Below are 25,000 nucleotides of genomic sequence, written 5' to 3'. Positions count from 1 at the left end.
TAAAGAAGACCGCGGAAGACCGCGGGGGCGTTTGTGAGTCCAAACGGCACGACCTGGTACTGGGAAGACAGGCTTTACCCAGTGATGTGTTTTGGATTTGCCCCAAACATAAGGCTTTGCATTTAGGCCAAAATGTGGATTCCTTTGCCGTGTTATTTTGCAGTATTACTTTAGTGTCTTATTTGCATATAGGATGCATGTTTTGGAAGAGTTTTATTCTGTTTATTTGTATTCTTCTTTTCACTCTGTCATGTAGGTTAGTATTGTGGAGTAACTACAATGTTGTTGATCCATCCTCAGTTTTCTCCTATCACAGCCATTAAACTCTGTAACTGTTTTAAAATCACCAATGGCCTCATGGTGAAATCCCTGAGCAGTTTCCTTCCTCTCCTGCAGCTCAGTTCAGAAGGTTGACTGTATCTTTGTTGTGTCTGGGTGGTTTAATACATCATCCACAGTATAATTATTAACTTGACCACGCTTCAAGAGATATTCAATGTCTGATTTGTTATCAAAACCTACCAATCAATGTCCTTCTTTTATGAGGCTTTTGAAAAGCTCCCTGGTCTTTGTAGTTGAATTTGAAAAGCTCCCTGGTCTTTGTAGTTGAATTTGAAAAGCTCCCTGGTCTTTGTAGTTGAATTTGAAAAGCTCCCTGGTCTTTGTAGTTGAATTTGAAAAGCTCCCTGGTCGTTGTAGTTGAATTTGAAAAGCTCCCTGGTCGTTGTAGTTGAATTTGTGCTTGATATTCAATACTTGACTGAGGGACCTGCCAGATGTTGTATGTATGGGGGACAGAGGAAAGGGGTAGTCATTAAAAATCATGTCAATCCCTATTATTATACACCGAGTGAGTCAGTCCATGTAACTTATTATGGGATTTGTTAAGCAACATTTCACTCTTGAACTAATTTAGGCCTAAACAAAGGGGGTGAATACAGTACTTATGCAACGACTATAGTTTAGTTATAAAATGTTTATTTTATTTGTAAAAATGTATAGAATCTTCTTTTCTCTTTGGCATTATGGAGTATTTTATGGAGTATTTTATGTAGTATTTTATGGAGTATTTTGTGGAGTTTTTATGTAGTATTTTATGTAGTATTTTATGTAGTATTTTGTGGAGTTTTATGGAGTATTTTATGGAGTATTTTATGGAGTATTTTATGGAGTATTTTGTGGAGATCAATTACAAAAAACAGCACAATTCAATCTATTTCAATCCCATTTTGTAACAAAATGTTAAAAAATCCAAAGGTGGTAAATACTTAAACTAAATACTGATATCCACTGTATGTATGTGTGTGTGATCTGAGTGACCTTCCCAGAGGTATATATGACTGTGTTGGTATCTGTGTGTTTTAGGTGACTATCCCCCTCCTCCTGCTGAAGACAGAGGCCTCTCGTCCTCTATCTCGTTCCCACCGCCTCCACCCATGGACAGAGAATATCAGGTATGATCATTTAAAAAATATATATTTATTCAGGTAAGTCTATTAACCTGAAACAGCCAGGTACATTATCTCTGTATTAAACTGCCAGGTACAGTAAATCTGTATTAAACTGCCAGGTACGTTATCTCTGTATTAAACAGCCAGGTACGTTATCTCTGTATTAAACAGCCAGGTACATTATCTCTGTATTAAACAGTCAGGTACATTATCTCTGTATTAAACAGCCAGGTACATTATCTCTGTATTTAACTGCCAGGTACATTATCTCTGTATTAAACAGCCAGGTACATTATCTCTGTATTTAACAGCTAGGTACATTATCTCTGTACTTAACAGCCAGGTACATTATCTCTGTACTTAACTGCCAGGTACATTATCTCTGTATTAAACAGCCAGGTACATTATCTCTGTATTTAAACTGCCAGGTACATTATCTCTGTATTAAACAGCCAGGTACATTATCTCTGTATTTAACAGGCAGGTACATTATCTCTGTATTTAACAGCCAGGTACAGTATCTCTGTATTTAACAGCCAGGTACATTATCTCTGTACTTAACAGCCAGGTACATTATCTCTGTACTTAACTGCCAGGTACAATATCTCTGTATTAAACAGCCAGGTACATTATCTCTGTATTTAACAGGCCGGTACATTATCTCTGTATTTAACAGGCCGGTACATTATCTCTGTATTTAACAGCCAGGTACATTATCTCTGTATTTAACAGCCAGGTACATTATCTCTGTATTTAACAGCCAGGTACATTATCTCTGTATTTAACAGTCAGGTACATTATCTCTGTACTTAACTGCCAGGTACATTATCTCTGTATTAAACAGCCAGGTACATTATCTCTGTATTTAAACTGCCAGGTAGATTATCTCTGTACTTAACTGCCAGGTACAGTAACTCTGTATTAAACAGCCAGGTACATTATCTCTGTATTTAAACAGCCAGGTACAGTGACTCTGTATTAAACAGCCAGGTACAGTAACTCTGTATTTAAACAGCCAGGTACAGTAACTCTGTACTTAACTCTCCCTCCTATACCCACTCTCTGGAGCTGGACCCCTCGTCCTTCACATCTCATGTCCCCATGCATGTTACCCTGCTTCAGGGCCTGCTGCTCCCCTCTGACTGGCTGACTGACTGAGTGTGTTCCAAATTGCACCCTATTCCCTATATAGTGCACTACTTTAGACCAGGGCCCTTATGGCTAAATAGGCACTAGAGTGCCATTTGGGATACACAGGGCTTGACCCCCTGAGGGGAAATCCTCGTAGCGTTTCACACACCTTTGATAATCAGGTACTCGAGTTATTTTATTAGCCTGTCCAGTTCTATCTGTTTCATTGATCCTCTGACTGGCTGACTGACTGACTGGCTGGCTGACTGGCTGGCAGACTGGCTGGCAGACTGGCTGACTGGCTGGCTGACTGGCTGGCTGACTGGCTGGCTGGCTGGCTGACTGGCTGACTGGCTGGCTGACTGGCTGGCTGGCTGGCTGGCTGGCTGGCTGGCTGACTGGCTGACTGGCTGGCTGGCTGGCTGGCTGGCTGGCTGACTGGCTGACTGGCTGACTGGCTGACTGGCTGGCTGGCTGGCTGGCTGGCTGACTGGCTGACTGGCTGGCTGGCTGACTGACTGACTGACTGACAGTCAGCCAGTCAGTCAGTCAGTCATCCTTGCTACGCCAACAGTATATCACAGTCCGATTTATACACTATATATACAAAAGTATGTGGACAACAATTTCAAAGAATTCACTGAGTTACAGTTCATATAAGGATATCAGTCAATTGAAATTAATTAATCATTCCCTAATCTATGGATTTCACATGACTGGGAATACAGATATATATCCGTTGGTCACAGATGCACTATAGATACAAAAGTATGTGGACACCCCTTCAAATTAGTGGATTCGGGCTATTTCATCCACATCCGTTGCTGACAGGTGTATAAAATCGAGCACAAAGCCATGCGATCTCCATAGACAAACATTGGCAGTAGAATGTCCTTACTGAAGAGCTCAGTGACTTTCAACATAGCAACGTCATAAGATGCCACCTTTCCAACGAGTCAGTTCGTCAAATTTCTGCCCTGCTAGAGCTGCCCCGGTCAACTGTAAGGGATGTTATGGTGAAGTGGAAACGTCTAGGAGCAACAACGGCTCAGCCGTGAAGTGGTAAGCCACACAAGCTCATAGAACGGGACCGCTGAGTGCTGAAGCGTGTAGCGGTAAACATCGACTGTCCTCGTTTGCATCATTCACTATCGAGTTCCAAACTGCCTCTGGAAGCAACATCAGCACAAGAACTGTTCGTCGGGAGCTTCATGAAATGGGTTTCCATGGCCGAGCAGCCACACACAAGCCTAAGATCACCATGCGCAATGCCAAGTGTCAGCTGGAGTGGTGTAAAGCTAACCGCCTATGGACTCTGGAGCAGTGGAAACGCGTTCTCTGGAGTGATGAATCACGCTTCACTATCTGGCAGTCCGACGGACGAATCTGGGTTTGGCGGATGCCAGGAGAGCACTACCTGCCCCAATGCATAGTGTAATGTTTGGTGGAGGAGGAATAATGGTCTGGGGCTGTTTTTCATGGTTCGGGCCAGTCCCCTTAGTTCCAGTGAAGGGACATTTCAACGCTACCACATACAATGACATTCCAGACGGTTCTGTGCTTGCAACTTTGTGGCAACAGTTTGGGGATGTCCCTTTCCTGTTTCAGTATGACATTGCCCCCGTGCACAAAGCAAGGTCCATACAGAAATGGTTTGTCGAGATCAGTGTGGAAGAACTTGACTGGCCTGCGCAGAGCCCTGACCTCAACCTCATCACCCTGTCACACCCTGATCTGTTTCACCTGTCTTTGTGACGGTCTCCACCCCCCTCCAGGTGTCGCCCATATTCTCCATTATCCCCTGTGTATTTATACCTGTGTTCTCTGTTTGTCTGTTGCCAGTTCGTCTTGTTTGTCAAGACAACCAGCGTTATTGTGTCACCTCCTGTCTCTCTTTTCTCGTCCTCCTGGTTTTTGACCCTTGCCTGTCCTGACCCTGTACCCGCCCGCCTGACCACTCTGCCTGACCTGAGCCTGCCTGCCGTCCTGTACCTTTGCCCCACCTCTGGATTTCCGACCTCTGCCTGACCTGACCCTGAGCCTGCCTGCCGTCCTGTACCTTTGCCCCACCTCTGGATTTCCGACCTCTGCCTGACCTGACCCTGAGCCTGCCTGCCGTCCTGTACCTTTGCCCCTGTTGCTGTGTTAAACATTGTTACTTCAACGCGGTCTACATCTGGGTCTTACCTTGATACCTTATACAAACACCTTTGGGATGAATTGGAACGCCGACTGCGAGCCAGGCCTAATCGCCCAACTTCAGTGCCCGACCTCACTAATGCTCGTGGCTGAATGGAAGCAAGTCCCCGCAGCAATGTTCCAACATCTAGTGGAAAGACTTCCCAGAAGAATGGAGGCTGTTATAACAGCAAAGGGGGGAACAACTCCATATTAATGACTTCCCTGAAGAGTGGAGGCTGTTACAGCAGCAAAGGGGGGAAACCAACTCCATATTAATGACTTCCCTGAAGAATGGAGGCTGTTACAGCAGCAAAGGGGGGGGACCAACTCCATAATAACACCCATGATTTTGGAATGAGATGTTGGATGAACTATTGTCCACATACTGTTGGTCATGTGGTGTATGTAACCAAACACATGTATATCTAGTGAAACTTTACTGCTGGTTCTCTCTCTTTCCCACAGACAATTTGTAACACTCTGGGTAGGGGATGTGTGGATAAAGCTGTATACTGCGAACACCATATAAAACACCCTGTATAAAAAACATCAAAATATCTGCATCCCAAATGGCACCCTATTCCCTATATAGTGCACTACTGTTAACAAGAGACCTATATGCCCTAAAGTAGTGCACTATAAAGGGAATAGGTTGCCATTTGGAACGTGGTCAATGTAACAGACACTGGTATCATAGCGTGAGCAGATGAGTCTAGTTCTGCATCTGAAGGTAATAGTCTGGGATTTATTAAGACATCTAAAGGTATAGTCTGGGATTTATTAAGACATCTAAAGGTATAGTCTGGGATTTATTAAGACATCTAAAGGTATAGTCTGGGATTTATTAAGACATCTAAAGGTATAGTCTGGGATTTATTAAGACATCTACAGGTATAGTCTGGGATTTATTAAGACATCTACAGGCGTAGTCTGGGATTTATTAAGACATCTAAAGGTGTAGTCTGGGATTTATTAAGACATCTACAGGCGTAGTCTGGGATTTATTAAGACATCTAAAGGTGTAGTCTGGGATTTATTAAGACATCTACAGGCGTATTCTGGGATTTATTAAGACATCTACAGGCGTATTCTGGGATTTATTAAGACATCTACAGGCGTAGTCTGGGATTTATTAAGACATCTACAGGCGTAGTCTGGGATTTATTAAGACATCTAAAGGTACAGTCTGGGATTTATTAAGACATCTACAGGTATAGTCTGGGATTTATTAAGACATCTAAAGGTGTAGTCTGGGATTTATTAAGGTTCTATTAAACACAAACCGGTCGCCAGTTGTGAGGTTATTCCAAATAATACCAGACTGACTGCTGTTCAGAGTCAGTTCAGTTTGATCCAACTCCACAGCCTGTCAATAGGGGACCTGTAATATGTGACACAATACAAATACAAAACAGTTATTCTATTCAGTTCTTTTCCATTCTATTCTAGTTATATGATAAAACAAAAAAGATGTGGTCATTTTCTAACAATTATAACAATGCATAATACTTTTATAGCTCTGTGTCAAGTAATAAAGCAACAATGTGTGTTGTGTTTGTTAGGACGACTTACATCTCGACTTATCGTCTTCACTACGTTTCACTTACGTCTTGACTTAACGTCTTCACTACGTTTCAGTTACATCTTGACTTAACGTCTTCACTATGTTTCACTCACATCTCGACTTAACGTCTTCACTACGTTTCACTTACATCTCAACTTAACGTCTTCACTACGTCTCACTTACATCTTGACTTAACGTCTTCACTACGTGTTTCATGAATGAAAAAAGGGATGTTAAATCGGTTCTGCCCCTTTAACAGAACTAACAAGAGGAAGGGAGCTGAGTGTGCAAGGCAAAGCAAACATGAATAATCAATTCACCTATACCTAACCTATATTAGTCTGATTCCTGTATAGAGACATGCACACATTAGCAGTAGTAGATGCCTCGGTACCTAGCTAGTTTCCGTCCAGTTACCTTCAGCTCCATTCTTCCTGTTATAGGTTGTTGTAGTCGATGATGTTCTCTAAATGAATCTGCCAGATATCTTAAGGCTGCAGAGAGAGGCTGCCGTTGTGGAGAAAAGTTGACTTCTATAATAATGAACCCAAGTGCCTCTTAAAACATACTGTTTCCTTCCTCCTACGACTCTATTGTGTCAACGTGACTCTCGTTAGTTTGACGCTCGTTAGTTTTTTTGCAAAATCATATAAAGCGAGGACTTACACATTTGACAATCACTGCACTATTTCCCCATTTAAACAGTCAAATCATCTCAATATTATCGCATAAAACGGACACATCACCGCCGTACAAAAAGAGGGCTCGCAATTGCAACCAATCATCGTACATTTCCCACATAATATGGTTCAATCAAGCCACACATTAAAAAAAAAAACGTCTTCCCTCGTCAGTGCTTTTTCACAACAAATTTTGACAAAATCAGTGCGTATTGCAATGCAAAATGTCAGAATTGCCATTGCAAATCAATCATTCTGGCTCGTAAATATCACAAAGCATCTCTGATAAATCCTGGAGAGACTGGCTAGTATTGTGACTGGCTAGTATTGTGACTGGCTAGTATTGTGACTGGCTAGTATTGTGACTGGCTAGTATTGAGACTGGCTAGTATTGTGACTGGCAGGTATTGTGACTCGGTAGTATTGCGCTCCAAGGTTGTAAAATCACCCTGGGAATGAAAGTTCATTGCTTAATAAACCCTCTTAGAAAATGGGGTCCCGATAACAATTAATGGAATCAATGTGTATTGAATGAATGTGTATATAATTGATGGGTATTGAATGGGTGGGTATTGAATGGTGGGTATTGAATGGGTGGGTATTGAATGGCTGGGTATTGAATGGTGGGTATTGAATGGTGGGTATTGAATGGTGGGTATTGAATGGTGGTTATTGAATGGTGGGTATTGAATGGCTAGGTATTGAATGGCTAGGTATTGAATGGCTGGGTATTGAATGGCTGGGTATTGAATGCTGGGTATTGAATGGTGGGTATTGAATGGTGGGTATTGAATGGTGGGTATTGAATGGTGGGTATTGAATGGTGGGTATTGAATGGTGGGTATTGAATGGCTAGGTATTGAATGGCTGGGTATTGAATGCTGGGTATTGAATGGCTAGGTATTGAATGGTGGGTATTGAATGGCTGGGTATTGAATGGCTGGGTATTGAATGGTGGGTATTGAATGGTGGGTATTGAATGGTGGGTATTGAATGGCTAGGTATTGAATGGCTGGGTATTGAATGCTGGGTATTGAATGGTGGGTATTGAATGGCTGGGTATTGAATGCTGGGTATTGAATGGCTGGGTATTGAATGGTGGGTATTGAATGGCTGGTTATTGAATGGCTGGGTATTGAATGGTGGGTATTGAATGGCTGGGTATTGAATGCTGGGTATTGAATGGCTAGGTATTGAATGGTGGGTATTGAATGGCTGGGTATTGAATGGTGGGTATTGAATGGTGGGTATTGAATGGCTGGGTATTGAATGGCTGGGTATTGAATGGCTGGGTATTGAATGGCTGGGTATTGAATGATGGGTATTGAATGGCTGGGTATTGAATGCTGGGTATTGAATGGCTGGGTATTGAATGGTGGGTATTGAATGGCTGGTTATTGAATGGCTGGGTATTGAATGGTGGGTATTGAATGGCTGGGTATTGAATGGCTGGGTATTGAATGGGTGGGTATTGAATGGCTGGGTATTACATGGCTGGGTATTGAATGATGGGTATTGAATGGCTGGGTATTGAATGGCTGGGTATTGAATGGTGGGTATTGAATGGCTGGGTATTGAATGGCTGGGTATTGAATGGCTGGGTATTGAATGGGTGGGTATTGAATGGCTGGGTATTGAATGCTGGGTATTGAATGGCTGGCTATTGAATGGTGGGTATTGAATGGCTGGGTATTGAATAGCTAGGTATTGGATGGCTGGGTATTGAATGGCTGGGTATTGAATGATGGGTATTGAATGATGGGTATTGAATTCCTGGGTATTGAATGGCAAGGTATTGAATGATGGGTACTGAATGGCTGGGTATTACATGGCTGGGTATTGAATGGCTGGGTATTGAATGGCTGGGTATTGAATGGCTGGGTATTACATGGCTGGGTATTGAATGATGGGTATTGAATGGCTGGGTATTACATGGCTGGGTATTGAATGGCTGGGTATTGAATGGTGGGTATTGAATGGTGGGTATTGAATGGGTGGGTATTGAATGGCTGGGTATTGAATGGGTGGGTATTGAATGGTGGGTATTGAATGGTGGGTATTGAATGGTGGGTATTGAATGGCTGGGTATTGAATGGCTGGGTATTGAATGGCTGGGTATTGAATGGTGGGTATTGAATGCTGGGTATTGAATGGGTGGGTATTGAATGGTGGGTATTGAATGGCTAGGTATTGAATGGTGGGTATTGAATGGGTGGGTATTGAATGGTGGGTATTGAATGGTGGGTATTGAATGGCTGGGTATTGAATGGTGGGTATTGAATGGCTGGGTATTGAATGGCAAGGTATTGGATGGTAGGTATTGAATGGCTAGGTATTGAATGGTGGGTATTGAATGGCTGGGTATTGAATGGTGGGTATTGAATGGTGGGTATTGAATGGGTGGGTATTGAATGGTGGGTATTGAATGGTGGGTATTGAATGGTGGGTATTGAATGGTGGGTATTGAATGGCTAGGTATTGAATGGTGGGTATTGAATGGTGGGTATTGAATGTTGGGTATTGAATGTTGGGTATTGAATGGTGGGTATTGAATGGCTAGGTATTGAATGGGTGGGTATTGAATGGTGGGTATTGAATGGTGGGTATTGAATGGTGGGTATTGAATGGCTGGGTATTGAATGGGTGGGTATTGAATGGTGGGTATTGAATGGTGGGTATTGAATGGTGGGTATTGAATGGCTAGGTATTGAATGGGTGGGTATTGAATGGTGGGTATTGAATGGGTGGGTATTGAATGGTGGGTATTGAATGGTGGGTATTGAATGGCTGGGTATTGAATGGCTGGGTATTGAATGGCAAGGTATGATGGTAGGTATTGAATGGCTAGGTATTGAATGGTGGGTATTGAATGGTGGGTATTGAATGGTGGGTATTGAATGGGTGGGTATTGAATGGTGGGTATTGAATGGCTGGGTATTGAATGGTGGGTATTGAATGGTGGGTATTGAATGGTGGGTATTGAATGGGTGGGTATTGAATGGTGGGTATTGAATGGTGGGTATTGAATGGTGGGTATTGAATGGTGGGTATTGAATGGTGGGTATTGAATGGTGGGTATTGAATGGCTAGGTATTGAATGGTGGGTATTGAATGGTGGGTATTGAATGGTGGGTATTGAATGGGTGGGTATTGAATGGTGGGTATTGAATGGTGGGTATTGAATGGTGGGTATTGAATGGCTAGGTATTGAATGGGTGGGTATTGAATGGTGGGTATTGAATGGTGGGTATTGAATGGTGGGTATTGAATGGCTGGGTATTGAATGGTGGGTATTGAATGGTGGGTATTGAATGGCTAGGTATTGAATGGGTGGGTATTGAATGGTGGGTATTGAATGGTGGGTATTGAATGGCTGGGTATTGAATGGTGGGTATTGAATGGTGGGTATTGAATGGTGGGTATTGAATGGGTGGGTATAGAATGGCTGGGTATTGAATGGTGGGTATTGAATGATGGGTATTGAATGGTGGGTATTGAATGGTGGGTATTGAATGGCTGGGTATTGAATGGCTGGGTATTGAATGGTTGGTTATTGAATGGTGGGTATTGAATGGTGGGTATTGAATGGTGGGTATTGAATGGGTGGGTATTGAATGGTGGGTATTGAATGGTGGGTATTGAATGGTGGGTATTGAATGGTGGGTATTGAATGGTGGGTATTGAATGGTGGGTATTGAATGGGTGGGTATTGAATGGGTGGGTATTGAATGGTGGGTATTGAATGGTGGGTATTGAATGGCTGGGTATTGAATGGTGGGTATTGAATGGTGGGTATTGAATGGTGGGTATTGAATGGGTGGGTATAGAATGGCTGGGTATTGAATGGTGGGTATTGAATGATGGGTATTGAATGGTGGGTATTGAATGGTGGGTATTGAATGGCTGGGTATTGAATGGCTGGGTATTGAATGGTTGGTTATTGAATGGTGGGTATTGAATGGGTGGGTATTGAATGGTGGGTATTGAATGGGTGGGTATTGAATGGCTAGGTATTTGAGGGTATTTGACTATGAACATTTGAACTTCTTGGCCATTTTCTTTTATAATCTCCACCCGGCACAGCCAGAAGAGGACTGGCCACCCCCCAGAGCCTTGTTCCTCTCTAGGTTTCTTCCTAGGTTCCTTCATTTCTAGGGAGCTTTTCCTAGCCTCCATGCTTCTACAACTGCATTGCTTGCTGTTTGGGGTTTTAGGCTGGGTTTCTGTTTAAGTACTGTGACATCAGCTGATTTAAAAAGGGTTTTTATAAATACATTTGATTGATTGATTGATTGATTTGAGTGTGTGTTTTTTTTTCTTCTGGTTATTGGATGAGAGAGAATAGGGAGCATTCCTTTAAAACAAAGATAACTCTGAGCACACAGCGAGACAGAGTTCAGGGTGAAAGGTCCACCGTATTAGAGAGAGAGTTTTCTTTCAAACAGTGATTCTTGTCTTATTCTGCTCTGTACTCTTTCTACTGGCTTACAGAGGCTTGTTTAAGGCCAAGGTCAACTGTTCTCACACACATACACACACAGAGAGAGAGAGAATGAAAGACAGGCTGTGAATCCTAATACCACTCCAAACTAAACCAGGATAAAGTATGTGAGTGAGAACAGAGACACCACTAGTCCTTAGACTCTGATCCACACCAGGCAGACAGCACAGACACCAATAGTCCTTAGACTCTGATCAATACCAGGTAGACAGCACAGACACCAATAGTCCTTAGACTCTGATCAATAACAGGCAGACAGCAGAGACCACTAGTCCTTAGACTCTGATCCACACCAGGCAGACAGCACAGACACCACTAGTCCTTAGACTCTGATCAATACCAGGTAGACAGCACAGACACCAATAGTCCTTAGACTCTGATCAATAACAGGTAGACAGCACAGACACCAATAGTCCTTAGACTCTGATCAAAACCAGGCAGACAGCACAGACACCAATAGTCCTTAGACTCTGATCAATACCAGGAAGGGAAGGGGGGGGAGGCAGGGAGGGAGGAGGGAGGGAGGGGGGAAGGGGGAAGCAGGCAGTCAGGGAGGGAGGGGGGAGGGAGGGAGGGGGAGGGAGGGAGACAGGGAGGGAGGGAGGAGGCAGGCAGTCAGGGAGGGAGGGAGGGAGAGAGGGGGAGGGAGGAGGCAGGGAGGGAGGGAGGAAGGGAGAAGGCAGGCAGGCAGGGAGGGAGGGAGGGGGGAAGCAGGCAGTCAGGGAGGGAGGGAGGGAGAGAGGGGGAGGAGGCAGGCCTTGAAGGATGAATAGCTCTTTATCAATTTAGGAGCAGGAATAGCATCTGAAGATAGATACATCTTAAGACCCCTGGTGTGCTGTAGGAAGGATACACTGTCAGAGGCTCTAACTCTGTAAATGTTGAACTGCAGGGAACAATAGGATATTGGGGGGGTGCAGCACGTTGTGTGTATACAATGGTGTGTGTATACCAATGGTGGAACAAACTCCCTCACGACGCCAGGACAGCGGAGTCAATCACCACCTTCCGGAGACACCTGAAACCCCACCTCTTCAAGGAATACCTAGGATAAAGCAATCCTTCTGCCCCCCCCCCCCCCCCCTTAAAAGATCTAGATGCACTATTGTAAAGTGGCTGTTCCACTGGATGTCATAAGGTGAATGCACCAATTTGTAAGTCGCTCTGGATAAGAGCGTCTGCTAAATGACTTAAATGTAATGTAAATGTATACCTCCTATTAAACATGGGAAATTACATATATTGAAACAAGTGATGGTATCATTCCAACTCCTTTGTGTGTGTGTCCAGATGCTAGACCTGTGTGAGATCTCTGTGTGTGTGTGTGTGTGTGTGTGTGTGTGTGTGTGTGTGTGTGTGTGTGTGTGTGTGTGTGTGTGTGTGTGTGTGTGTGTGTTTTGTGTGTTTTGTGTGTGTGTTTTGTGTGTCTGTGTGTGTGTGCTGTCTGTGTGTGTGTGTGTGTGTGTTTTGTGTGTGTGTCTGTGTGTGTGTGTGTGTGTGTGTGTGTGTGTGTGTGTCTGTGTGTGTGTGCTGTCTGTGTGTGTGTGTGTGTGTGTGTGTGTGTGTGTGTTTTGTGTGTCTGTGTGTGTGTGCTGTCTGTGTGTGTGTGTGTGTGTGTGTGTGTGTGTGTGTGTGTGTGTGTGTGTGTGTGTGTGTGTGTGTGTTTTGTGTGTCTGTGTGTGTGTGCTGTCTGTGTGTGTGTGTGTGTGTGTTTTGTGTGTCTGTGTGTGTGTGTGTGTGTTTTGTGTGTCTGTGTGTGTGTGCTGTCTGTGTGTGTGTGTGTGTGTGTTTTGTGTGTGTGTGTGTGTGTCTGTGTGTGTCTGTGTGTGTGTGTGTGTTTTGTGTGTCTGTGTCTGTGTGTGTGTGTGTGTGTGTGTGTGTGTGTGTGTGTGTGTGTGTGTGTGTGTGTGTGTGTGTGTGTGTGTGTGTGTGTGTGTGTTTTGTGTGTCTGTGTGTGTGTGCTGTCTGTGTGTGTGTGTGTGTGTGTGTGTGTGTGTGTGTGTGTTTTGTGTGTCTGTGTGTGTGTGCTGTCTGTGTGTGTGTGTGTGTGTGTGTGTGTGTGTGTGTGTGTGTGTGTGTGTGTGTGTTTTGTGTGTCTGTGTGTGTGTGTGTGTGTTTTGTGTGTCTGTGTGTGTGTGCTGTCTGTGTGTGTGTTTTGTGTGTGTGTGTGTGTGTCTGTGTGTGTGTGTGTGTGTGTGTGTTTTGTGTGTCTGTGTCTGTGTGTGTGTGTGTGTGTGTGTGTGTGTGTGTGTGTGTGTTTTGTGTGTCTGTGTGTGTGTGCTGTCTGTGTGTGTGTGTGTGTGTGTGTGTGTGTGTTTTGTGTGTCTGTGTGTGTGTGCTGTCTGTGTGTGTGTGTGTGTGTGTGTGTGTGTGTGTGTGTGTGTGTGTGTGTGTGTGTCTGTGTGTGTGTGTGTGTGTGTGTGTGTGTGTGTGTGTGTGTGTGTGTGTGTGTGTGTGTGTGTGTGTGTGTGTGTTTTGTGTGTCTGTGTGTGTGTGCTGTCTGTGTGTGTGTGTGTGTGTGTGTGTGTGTGTGTGTGTTTTGTGTGTCTGTGTGTGTGTGCTGTCTGTGTGTGTGTGTGTGTGTGTGTGTGTGTGTGTGTGTGTGTGTGTGTGTGTGTTTTGTGTGTCTGTGTGTGTGTGTGTGTGTTTTGTGTGTCTGTGTGTGTGTGCTGTCTGTGTGTGTGTTTTGTGTGTGTGTGTGTGTGTCTGTGTGTGTGTGTGTGTGTGTGTGTTTTGTGTGTCTGTGTCTGTGTGTGTGTGTGTGTGTGTGTGTGTGTGTGTGTGTGTGTTTTGTGTGTCTGTGTGTGTGTGCTGTCTGTGTGTGTGTGTGTGTGTGTGTGTGTGTGTTTTGTGTGTCTGTGTGTGTGTGCTGTCTGTGTGTGTGTGTGTGTGTGTGTGTGTGTGTGTGTGTGTGTGTGTGTGTGTGTGTGTGTGTGTGTGTGTGTGTGTGTGTGTCTGTGTGTGTGTGTGTCTGTGTGTGTTTTGTGTGTCTGTGTGTGTGTGCTGTCTGTGTGTGTGTGTGTGTCTGTGTGTGTGTGCTGTCTGTGTGTGTGTGTGTGCTGTCTGTGTGTGTGTGTGTGTGTGTGTGTGTGTGTGTGTGTGTGTGTGTGTGTGTGTGTGTGTGTGTGTGTGTGTGTGTGTGTGTGACTCATTCTAACTCCTAGATGTCCTGTCTCTAGATGCATGGACCAGAGAAGACCCTAGAAGAGAGGCGTTCCAGTCTGGACGCTGAGATTGACTCTCTGACCTCTATCCTGGCTGACCTGGAGAGTAACTCACCTTACAAGCCCCACAATGCACAGGTAAATTACCAACACACCCCACAATACACAGGTAAACTACCGTACTGTCACTGTATTACCAACACACTCCACAATACACAGGTAAACTACCGTACTGTCACTGTATTACCAACACACCCCACAATACACAGGTAAACTACCGTACTGTCACTGTATTACCAACACACCCCACAATACACAGGTAAACTACCGTACTATCCGTTTACTACCAACACACCCCACAATACACAGGTAAACTACCGTACTGTCCGTTTACTACCAACACACCCCACAATACACAGGTAAACTACCGTACTGTCACTGTATTACCAACACACTCCACAATACACAGGTAAACTACCGTACTGTCACTGTATTACCAACACACCCCACAATACACAGGTAAACTACCGTACTGTCACTGTATTACCAACACACCTTACAATACACAGGTAAACTACCGTACTGTCACTGTATTACCAACACACCCCACAATACACAGGTAAACTACCGTACTGTCACTGTATTACCAACACACCTTACAATACACAGGTAAACTACCGTACTGTCACTGTATTACCAACACACCCCACAATACACAGGTAAACTACCGTACTGTCACTGTATTACCAACACACCCCACAATACACAGGTAAACTACCGTACTGTCACTGTATTACCAACACACCCCACAATACACAGGTAAACTACTGTACTGTCACTGTATTACCAACACACCTTACAATACACAGGTAAACTACCGTACTGTCACTGTATTACCAACACACCCCACAATACACAGGTAAACTACCGTACTGTCACTGTATTACCAACACACCTTACAATACACAGGTAAACTACCGTACTGTCACTGTATTACCAACACACCCCACAATACACAGGTAAACTACCGTACTGTCCGTTTACTACCAACACACCCCACAATACACAGGTAAACTACCGTACTGTTCGTTTACTACCAACACACCCCACAATACACAGGTAAACTACCGTACTGTCACTGTATTACCAACACACTCCACAATACACAGGTAAACTACCGTACTGTCACTGTATTACCAACACACCCCACAATACACAGGTAAACTACCGTACTGTCAGTTTACTACCAACACACCCCACAATACACAGGTAAGCTACCGTACTGTCACTGTATTACCAACACACCCCACAATACACAGGTAAACTACCGTACTATCCGTTTACTACCAACACACCCCACAATACACAGGTAAACTACCGTACTGTCCGTTTACTACCAACACACCCCACAATACACAGGTAAACTACCGTACTGTCACTGTATTACCAACACACTCCACAATACACAGGTAAACTACCGTACTGTCACTGTATTACCAACACACTCCACAATACACAGGTAAACTACCGTACTGTCACTGTATTACCAACACACCCCACAATACACAGGTAAACTACCGTACTGTCACTGTATTACCAACACACCCCACAATACACAGGTAAACTACCGTACTATCCGTTTACTACCAACACACCCCACAATACACAGGTAAACTACCGTACTGTCCGTTTACTACCAACACACCCCACAATACACAGGTAAACTACCGTACTGTCACTGTATTACCAACACACTCCACAATACACAGGTAAACTACCGTACTGTCACTGTATTACCAACACACCCCACAATACACAGGTAAACTACCGTACTGTCACTGTTTTACCAACACACCTTACAATACACAGGTAAACTACCGTACTGTCACTGTATTACCAACACACCCCACAATACACAGGTAAACTACCGTACTGTCACTGTATTACCAACACACCTTACAATACACAGGTAAACTACCGTACTGTCACTGTATTACCAACACACCCCACAATACACAGGTAAACTACCGTACTGTCACTGTATTACCAACACACCCCACAATACACAGGTAAACTACCGTACTGTCACTGTATTACCAACACACCCCACAATACACAGGTAAACTACCGTACTGTCACTGTATTACCAACACACCTTACAATACACAGGTAAACTACCGTACTGTCACTGTATTACCAACACACCCCACAATACACAGGTAAACTACCGTACTGTCACTGTATTACCAACACACCTTACAATACACAGGTAAACTACCGTACTGTCACTGTATTACCAACACACCCCACAATACACAGGTAAACTACCGTACTGTCCGTTTACTACCAACACACCCCACAATACACAGGTAAACTACCGTACTGTCCGTTTACTACCAACACACCCCACAATACACAGGTAAACTACCGTACTGTCACTGTATTACCAACACACTCCACAATACACAGGTAAACTACCGTACTGTCACTGTATTACCAACACACCCCACAATACACAGGTAAACTACCGTACTGTCAGTTTACTACCAACACACCCCACAATACACAGGTAAGCTACCGTACTGTCCGTTTACTACCAACACACCCCACAATACACAGGTAAGCTACCGTACTGTCCGTTTACTACCAACACACCCCACAATACACAGGTAAACTACCGTACTGTCCGTTTACTACCAACACACCCCACAATACACAGGTAAACTACTGTACCGTCACTGTATTACCAACACACCCCACAATACACAGGTAAACTACCGTACTGTCAGTTTACTACCAACACACTCCACAATACACAGGTAAACTACCGTACTGTCACTGTATTACCAACACACCCCACAATACACAGGTAAACTACCGTACCGTCACTGTATTACCAACACACCCCACAATACACAGGTAAACTACCGTACCGTCACTGTATTACCAACACACCCCACAATACACAGGTAAACTACCGTACTGTCAGTTTACTACCAACACACTCCACAATACACAGGTAAACTACCGTACTGTCACTGTATTACCAACACACCCCACAATACACAGGTAAACTACCGTACTGTCACTGTATTACCAACACACCCCACAATACACAGGTAAACTACCGTACCGTCACTGTATTACCAACACACTCCACAATACACAGGTAAACTACCGTACTGTCAGTTTACTACCAACACACTCCACAATACACAGGTAAACTACCGTACTGTCAGTTTACTACCAACACACCCCACAATACACAGGTAAACTACCGTACTGTCACTGTATTACCAACACACTCCACAATACACAGGTAAACTACCGTACTGTCACTGTATTACCAACACACTCCACAATACACAGGTAAACTACCGTACTGTCAGTTTACTACCAACACACTCCACAATACACAGGTAAACTATCGTACTGTCAGTTTACTACCAACACACCCCACAATACACAGGTAAACTATCGTACTGTCAGTTTACTACCAACACACCCCACAATACACAGGTAAACTACCGTACTGTCAGTTTACTACCAACACACTCCACAATACACAGGTAAACTACCGTACTGTCACTGTATTACCAACACACCCCACAATACACAGGTAAACTACTGTACCGTCACTGTATTACCAACACACCCCACAATACACAGGTAAACTACCGTACTGTCAGTTTACTACCAACACACTCCACAATACACAGGTAAACTACCGTACTGTCACTGTATTACCAACACACCCCACAATACACAGGTAAACTACCGTACCGTCACTGTATTACCAACACACCCCACAATACACAGGTAAACTACCGTACTGTCAGTTTACTACCAACACACTCCACAATACACAGGTAAACTACCGTACCGTCACTGTATTACCAACACACCCCACAATACACAGGTAAACTACCGTACTGTCACTGTATTACCAACACACCCCACAATACACAGGTAAACTACCGTACCGTCACTGTATTACCAACACACTCCACAATACACAGGTAAACTACCGTACCGTCACTGTATTACCAACACACCCCACAATACACAGGTAAACTACCGTACTGTCACTGTATTACCAACACACTCCACAATACACAGTTACAAACTTTACTAGCTTCTTTCAAAATCCTCTGCATCACAGAGGTCCATTTTGCATTGACTTTGGGCAGATTTGAACAGCCTGCACGCATCAAAAATACTTGTAATGTGCAATTTTCCCTGACATTTGTGGAGATCACGTGAGTTAGTACACAGATGTCACCTCACCTAATCCTAGTTCTTAGGGCGTTTATTTTGCGTTGGTTTGAATCCCGACCTTGTAGTGTGGTATTTCTCATTTTTTGGAAAGTGTTACTAGGTTTCTAATAATAAAATGGCCTACATTACTACTAGATAACAGATGAATTTAAAAGCAACTTGAACTCGTCAAAGCCTTTGGGCGCTAAAAGATAAATTGTTTGACACACAATAAATGTAGGACATCACAGTGTTTAAAAAAAACCCCAACCAATCGTGTTTTGGGAAGGGACAGGAAGAGCTTGAGGGCCAAACAGCAGAAAAGAGATCACAGCTGGTTCTGATTTGATGGGAACCTTGTGTACGTACGGTAGTAGTTTCCACGGTTTTCAGAGCCACTGTTGCTATGGGAGCAAACGAGGGTATATTCTAAGGCAGGGGTGGGCAAATCTTTTGGTTCGAGAGCCACATCGGGATTTTGAAATTCAACGGGGGGACCATTTAAAAAAAAAAAAACAATTTGCGGGGGGGCCTCCCGAGTGCTGCAGTGTGCTTGAGGCGTCACTACAGACCCGGGTTCAATCCCAGGCTATTTCACAGCTGGCCGTGACTGGGAGACCCATGAGACGGCGCACAATTGGCCCATCAGCTTAGCTTGGCTGGGTCGTGTTTCGGAGGGCGCATGGCTCTCGACCTTCACCTCTCCCGAGGCCATACGGGAGTTGCAGCGATGAGACAAGACTGTAACTACCAATTGGTGAGAAAAAAGGGGTAAAAAAAAAAATTATGTTTTTATTTTTTAATGTCTCGCGGGCCGGATATGACCCCCCCCCCTTGTTCGAGGGTCTTGTAATGACTGTGCTATGTGGTTGTCTATCCTACCGTAGTTGAATGTAATGACTGTGATATGTGGTTGTCTATCCTAGCGTAGTTGAATGCACTTGACTGTATGTTGCTCTGTATAAGAGTGTCTGCTAAATGACCAACATGTGAAATGTGACAAAATAGGGTCTCGCCTTACTAAGCCATCCCATCAGCCACAGTTATGGCTAGGGGGGATACTAGATGATGATGAGGGATAGAGAGCCGGCCTTGTTCCCACATGGTTGTCCTGACTGTGCCTCCTGCTGCTCCAATCTCCCTGACCCCTGGGTGACCCCTGGGTGGCATCCATTCTGTCTTCCCTGCCTCCTGCTGCTCCAATCTCCCCGACCCCTGGGTGACCCCTGGGTGGCATCCATTCTGTCTTCCCTGCCTCCTGCTGCTCCAATCTCCTTGACCCCTGGGTGACCCCTGGGTGGCATGGTCCAGCGCCCACCAGCTAGCTTACTGTACTCCAGCCAGCCTGCCCTCCTGCTTGCCCGCTTCCCTGCCTGCCGTTCTTCTTCTTTCCAGGGTGTACCCTGTTTGGTTTCTTCTTCTTTCCAGGGTGTACCCTGTTTGGAGTCTTCTTCTTTCCAGGGTGTACCCTGTTTGGAGTCTTCTTCTTTCCAGGGTGTACCCTGTTTGGTTTCTTCTTCTTTCCAGGGTGTACCCTGTTTGGAGTCTTCTTCTTTCCAGGGTGTACCCTGTTTGGAGTCTTCTTCTTTCCAGGGTGTACCCTGTTTGGTTTCTTCTTCTTTCCAGGGTGTACCCTGTTTGGAGTCTTCTTCTTTCCAGGGTGTACCCTGTTTGGTTTCTTCTTCTTTCCAGGGTGTACCCTGTTTGGTTTCTTCTTCTTTCCAGGGTGTACCCTGTTTGGAGTCTTCTTCTTTCCAGGGTGTACCCTGTTTGGTTTCTTCTTCTTTCCATGGTGTACCCTGTTTGGTTTCTTCTTCTTTCCAGGGTGTACCCTGTTTGGTTTCTTCTTCTTTCCAGGGTGTACTCTGTTTGGTTTCTTCTTCTTTCCAGGGTGTACCCCGTTTGGTTTTTTCTTCTTTCCAGGGTGTACCCTGTTTGGTTTCTTCTTCTTTCCAGGGTGTACCCTGTTTGGAGTCTTCTTCTTTCCAGGGTGTACCCTGTTTGGAGTCTTCTTCTTTCCAAGGTGTACCCTGTTTGGAGTATTCTTCTTTCCAGGGTGTACCCTGTTTGGTTTCTTCTTCTTTCCAGGGTGTACCCTGTTTGGTTTCTTCTTCTTTCCAGGGTATACCCTGTTTGGTTTCTTCTTCTTTCCAGGGTGTACCCTGTTTGGTTTCTTCTTCTTTCCAGGGTGTACCCTGTTTGGTTTCTTCTTCTTTCCAGGGTGTACCCTGTTTGGAGTCTTCTTCTTTCCAGGGTGTACCCTGTTTGGTTTCTTCTTCTTTCCAGGGTGTACCCTGTTTGGTTTCTTCTTCTTTCCAGGGTGTACCCTGTTTGGTTTCTTCTTCTTTCCAGGGTGTACCCCGTTTGGTTTCTTCTTCTTTCCAGGGTGTACCCTGTTTGGTTTCTTCTTCTTTCCAGGGTGTACCCTGTTTGGTTTCTTCTTCTTTCCAGGGTGTACCCAGTTTGGTTTCTTCTTCTTTCCAGGGTGTACCCTGTTTGGTTTCTTCTTCTTTCCAGGGTGTACCCTGTTTGGTTTCTTCTTCTTTCCAGGGTGTACCCTGTTTGGTTTCTTCTTCTTTCCAGGGTGTACCCTGTTTGGTTTCTTCTTCTTTCCAGGGTGTACCCTGTTTGGTTTCTTCTTCTTTCCAGGGTGTACCCTGTTTGGAGTCTTCTTCTTTCCAGGGTGTACCCTGTTTGGTTTCTTCTTCTTTTCAGGGTGTACCCCGTTTGGTTTCTTCTTCTTTCCAGGGTGTACCCTGTTTGGTTTCTTCTTCTTTCCAGGGTGTACCCTGTTTGGTTTCTTCTTCTTTCCAGGGTGTACCCTGTTTGGAGTCTTTGTTTTCCTTTCTGCTGTCCTGGCAGGCTGTGTTAATGAGCTACACCCCGCTAGTAGCTGTAGTTAGTGTTGTTGTGGTGATTCTGTTTGGTGTTCTGTCTAGAGAGCATATTATACTGGAGTGTTTTGATTTGAAGAGCGGTTGACCTGGACACCAGGAAATGGAAGCTATCGTCCAATCATACGCATTTCTGTGCCTCTCTGTAAGACATTTCAGCCGTCTAAAGTTTGTGTTTGGGAAATAAAATATAGAAAATTAACACTCTCACGTGCACACACACACACACGCACACGCACACGCACACGCACACGCACACGCACACACACACACGCATACAGTCGGTGCAGACACACACACACACACACACCGACGTTCTGTACACACACACCGACATGCACACACAGCTAAACAAACACATTTCTGAGGTTCCTTACCCACACGCTAGTTCCAGTACATATTTATAGAAATATATCATAAATGCAGATCTTTAATATGAAGTGGTAAGGAAATAGAGAATCTGCCAGTATTTCTACCTGTAACTCTTCCAGGACTGGGGAGGGAATAGACACACTGCACTACTGTTGACCGGAGACCCATCAATAGATTCAAGGCATAATGTACAGACAAAGGTATGGTAGGATGTGCGTACAGTGGAGGTAAACCTAGGCGTTGAGTGACGATGAGAGAGATTTTGTCTCTACAGGCACCGCGTCTGTAATGGGTCAGCGGTCAAACCACCACCCCTCATCACTGTCAAACGCTCCCTAAAACACTTCAGCGAGCAGGCCTTTCTAATCGACCTGACCGGGGTATCCTGGAAGGATATTGACCTCATCCCGTCAGTAGAGGATGACTGGTTGCTCTTTAAAAGTGCTTTCCTCACCATCTTAAATAAGCATGCCCCTTTTAAAAAATGTAGAACTAAGAACAGATATAGCCCTTGGTTCACTCCAGACCTGACTGCCCTCGACCAGCACAAAAACATCCTGTGGCGTACTGCACTAGCATTGAATAGTCCCCGCGATATGCATCCTGTACCTCTAACTCCAGAAAGTTCTGGGACACTGTATAGTCCATGGAGAATAAGAGTACCTCCTCCCAGCTGCCCACTGCACTGAGGATAGGAAACTCTGTCACCAACGATAAATCTACCATAATCGATAATTTCAAGAAGCATTTTTCTACGGCTGGCCATGCTTTCCACCTGGCTACCCCTACCCCGGTCAACAGCCCTGCACCCCCCACAGTAACTTGCCCCCCACCCCACCCCCCCACCCCCACTTCTCCTTCACCCAAATCCAGACAGTTGATGTTCTGAAATCTGGATCTCTACAAATCAGCCGGGCTAGACAATCTGGACCCTCTCTTTCTAAAATGATATCTTGATGAATTGTTGCAACCCCTATTACTAGCCTGTTCAACCTCTCTTTCGTATCGTCTGAGATCCCCAAAGATTGGAAAGCGGACGCGGTCATCCCCCTCTTCAAAGGGGGTGACACTCTCGACCCAAAACTGTTACAGACCTATATCTGTCCTGCCCTGCCTTTCTAAAGTCTTTGAAAGCCAAGTTAACAAACAGATCACCGACCATTTCGAATCCCACCGTACCTTCTCCGCTATGCAATCTGGTTTCCGAGCTGGTCATGGGTGCACCTCAGCCACGCTCAAGGTCCTAAATGATATCATAACCGCCATCGATAAAATACATTACTGTGCAGCTGTATTCATTGACCAGGCAAAGGCTTCCGACTCTGTCAATCACCACATCCTCATCGGCAGACTCAACAGCCTTGGTTTCTCAAATAACTGCCTCACCTGGTTCACCAACTACTTCTCTGATAGAGTTCAGTGTGTCAAATCGGTGGGCCTGTTGTCTGGACCTCTGGCCGTTTCTATGGGGGTGCCACAAGGTTCAATTCTCGGGCCGACTCTTTTCTCTGTATACATCAATGATGTTGCTCTTGCTGCTGGTGATTCTCTGATCCACCTCTACGCAGACGACACCATTCTGTATACTTCTGGCCCTTCTTTGGACACTGTGTTAACAACCCTCCAGACGAGCTTCAATGCCATACAACACTCCTTCCGTGGCCTCCAACTGCTCTTAAATTCTAGTAAAACTAAATGCATGCTCTTCAACCGATCGCTACCAGCATCCGCCCGCCCGTCCAGCATCACTACTCTGGACGGTTCTGACTTCTACAAATACCTAGGTGTCTGGTTAGACTGTAAACTCTCCTTCCAGACTCACATTAAGCATCTGTACACAGCCAATCTGTAAATTGCACACCCAACTACCTCATCCCCATATTATTACTTACCCTCTTGCTCTTTTGCACCCCAGTATCTCTACTTGCACATCATCATCTGCACATCTATCACTCCAGTATTAATCTGCTAAATTGTAATTATTTCACCTCTAGGGCCTATTTATTGCCTTCCTCCCTACTCTTCTACATTTATTATTATTATTTATTTAGTATATAGATCTTTCTATTTTTCTTTTCTTTTATTGGTATTGACTGAACATTTGTTTATGTGTAACTCTGTGTTGTTGTTTGTGTCGCACTGCTTTGCTTTATCTTGGCCAGGTCGCAGTTGTAAATGAGCACTTGTTCTCAACTGGCCTACCTGGTTAAATAAATAAAACAAGTACAAAAATAGAAAATAAATCTATGGCTCCACTACTGTGTGTTTTTATCATCACCCTCAGCAACAAGCTGTTCCAGTCTCGGGTTATAACCCAAACCACTTGTCTCTCTCAATACGCACGCACGCACGCACGCACGCACGCACGCACGCACGCACGCACGCACGCACGCACGCACGCACGCACGCACGCACGCACGCACGCACGCACGCACACACACACACACACACACACACACACACACACACACACACACACACACACACACACACACACACACACACACACACACACACACACACACACACACACACACACACACACACAGCAACTGTGTTCTCTCTGCATTATGATGGAGGTGTAAACATGTTAGCTGCTTACCGACGACCTGGAAATACCTTCAGGATATAAACTACTGTGTCCATGTGTACAGTAAGGTGACAGGAAGCCTAGCGGTTAAGCGCGTTGGATCAGTAACCAAAAGGTCGCTGGTTCGAATCCCCGAAATGACCAGGTGAAAAATCAGTTGATGTGCCCTTGAGCAAGGCACTTCACCCTAATTGCTCCTGTAAGTTGCTCTGGAT

At 44.7% G+C, this 25,000-nt stretch overlaps 1 protein-coding gene across 3 annotated transcripts in view; it reads left to right on the top strand.

Annotated features, from left to right (window-relative positions):
- lpp (LIM domain containing preferred translocation partner in lipoma) overlaps window positions 1-25,000 on the top strand; it is a 460,602-nt gene that overhangs the window by 134,784 nt on the left and 300,818 nt on the right. For all 3 annotated transcript variants that reach the window (XR_011667934.1, XM_071342291.1, XM_071342290.1), the window contains exons 3-4: window positions 1,366-1,454; window positions 14,688-14,810. Coding sequence is in view for 2 of the 3 variants with exons in the window: in XM_071342291.1 (XP_071198392.1) it covers window positions 1,366-1,454; window positions 14,688-14,810 (212 nt within the window). In the remaining variant the exon portion in view is untranslated. The remainder of the gene's footprint in view (window positions 1-1,365; window positions 1,455-14,687; window positions 14,811-25,000) is intronic.

Source organism: Salvelinus alpinus, chromosome 15 (genome assembly GCF_045679555.1).
Source record: "Salvelinus alpinus chromosome 15, SLU_Salpinus.1, whole genome shotgun sequence".
In the NCBI taxonomy this organism is placed as follows: Eukaryota; Metazoa; Chordata; class Actinopteri; order Salmoniformes; family Salmonidae; genus Salvelinus; species Salvelinus alpinus.
Note: the sequence above shows the minus strand (reverse complement) of the source record. Positions and strands in the feature narration are given on the sequence as shown.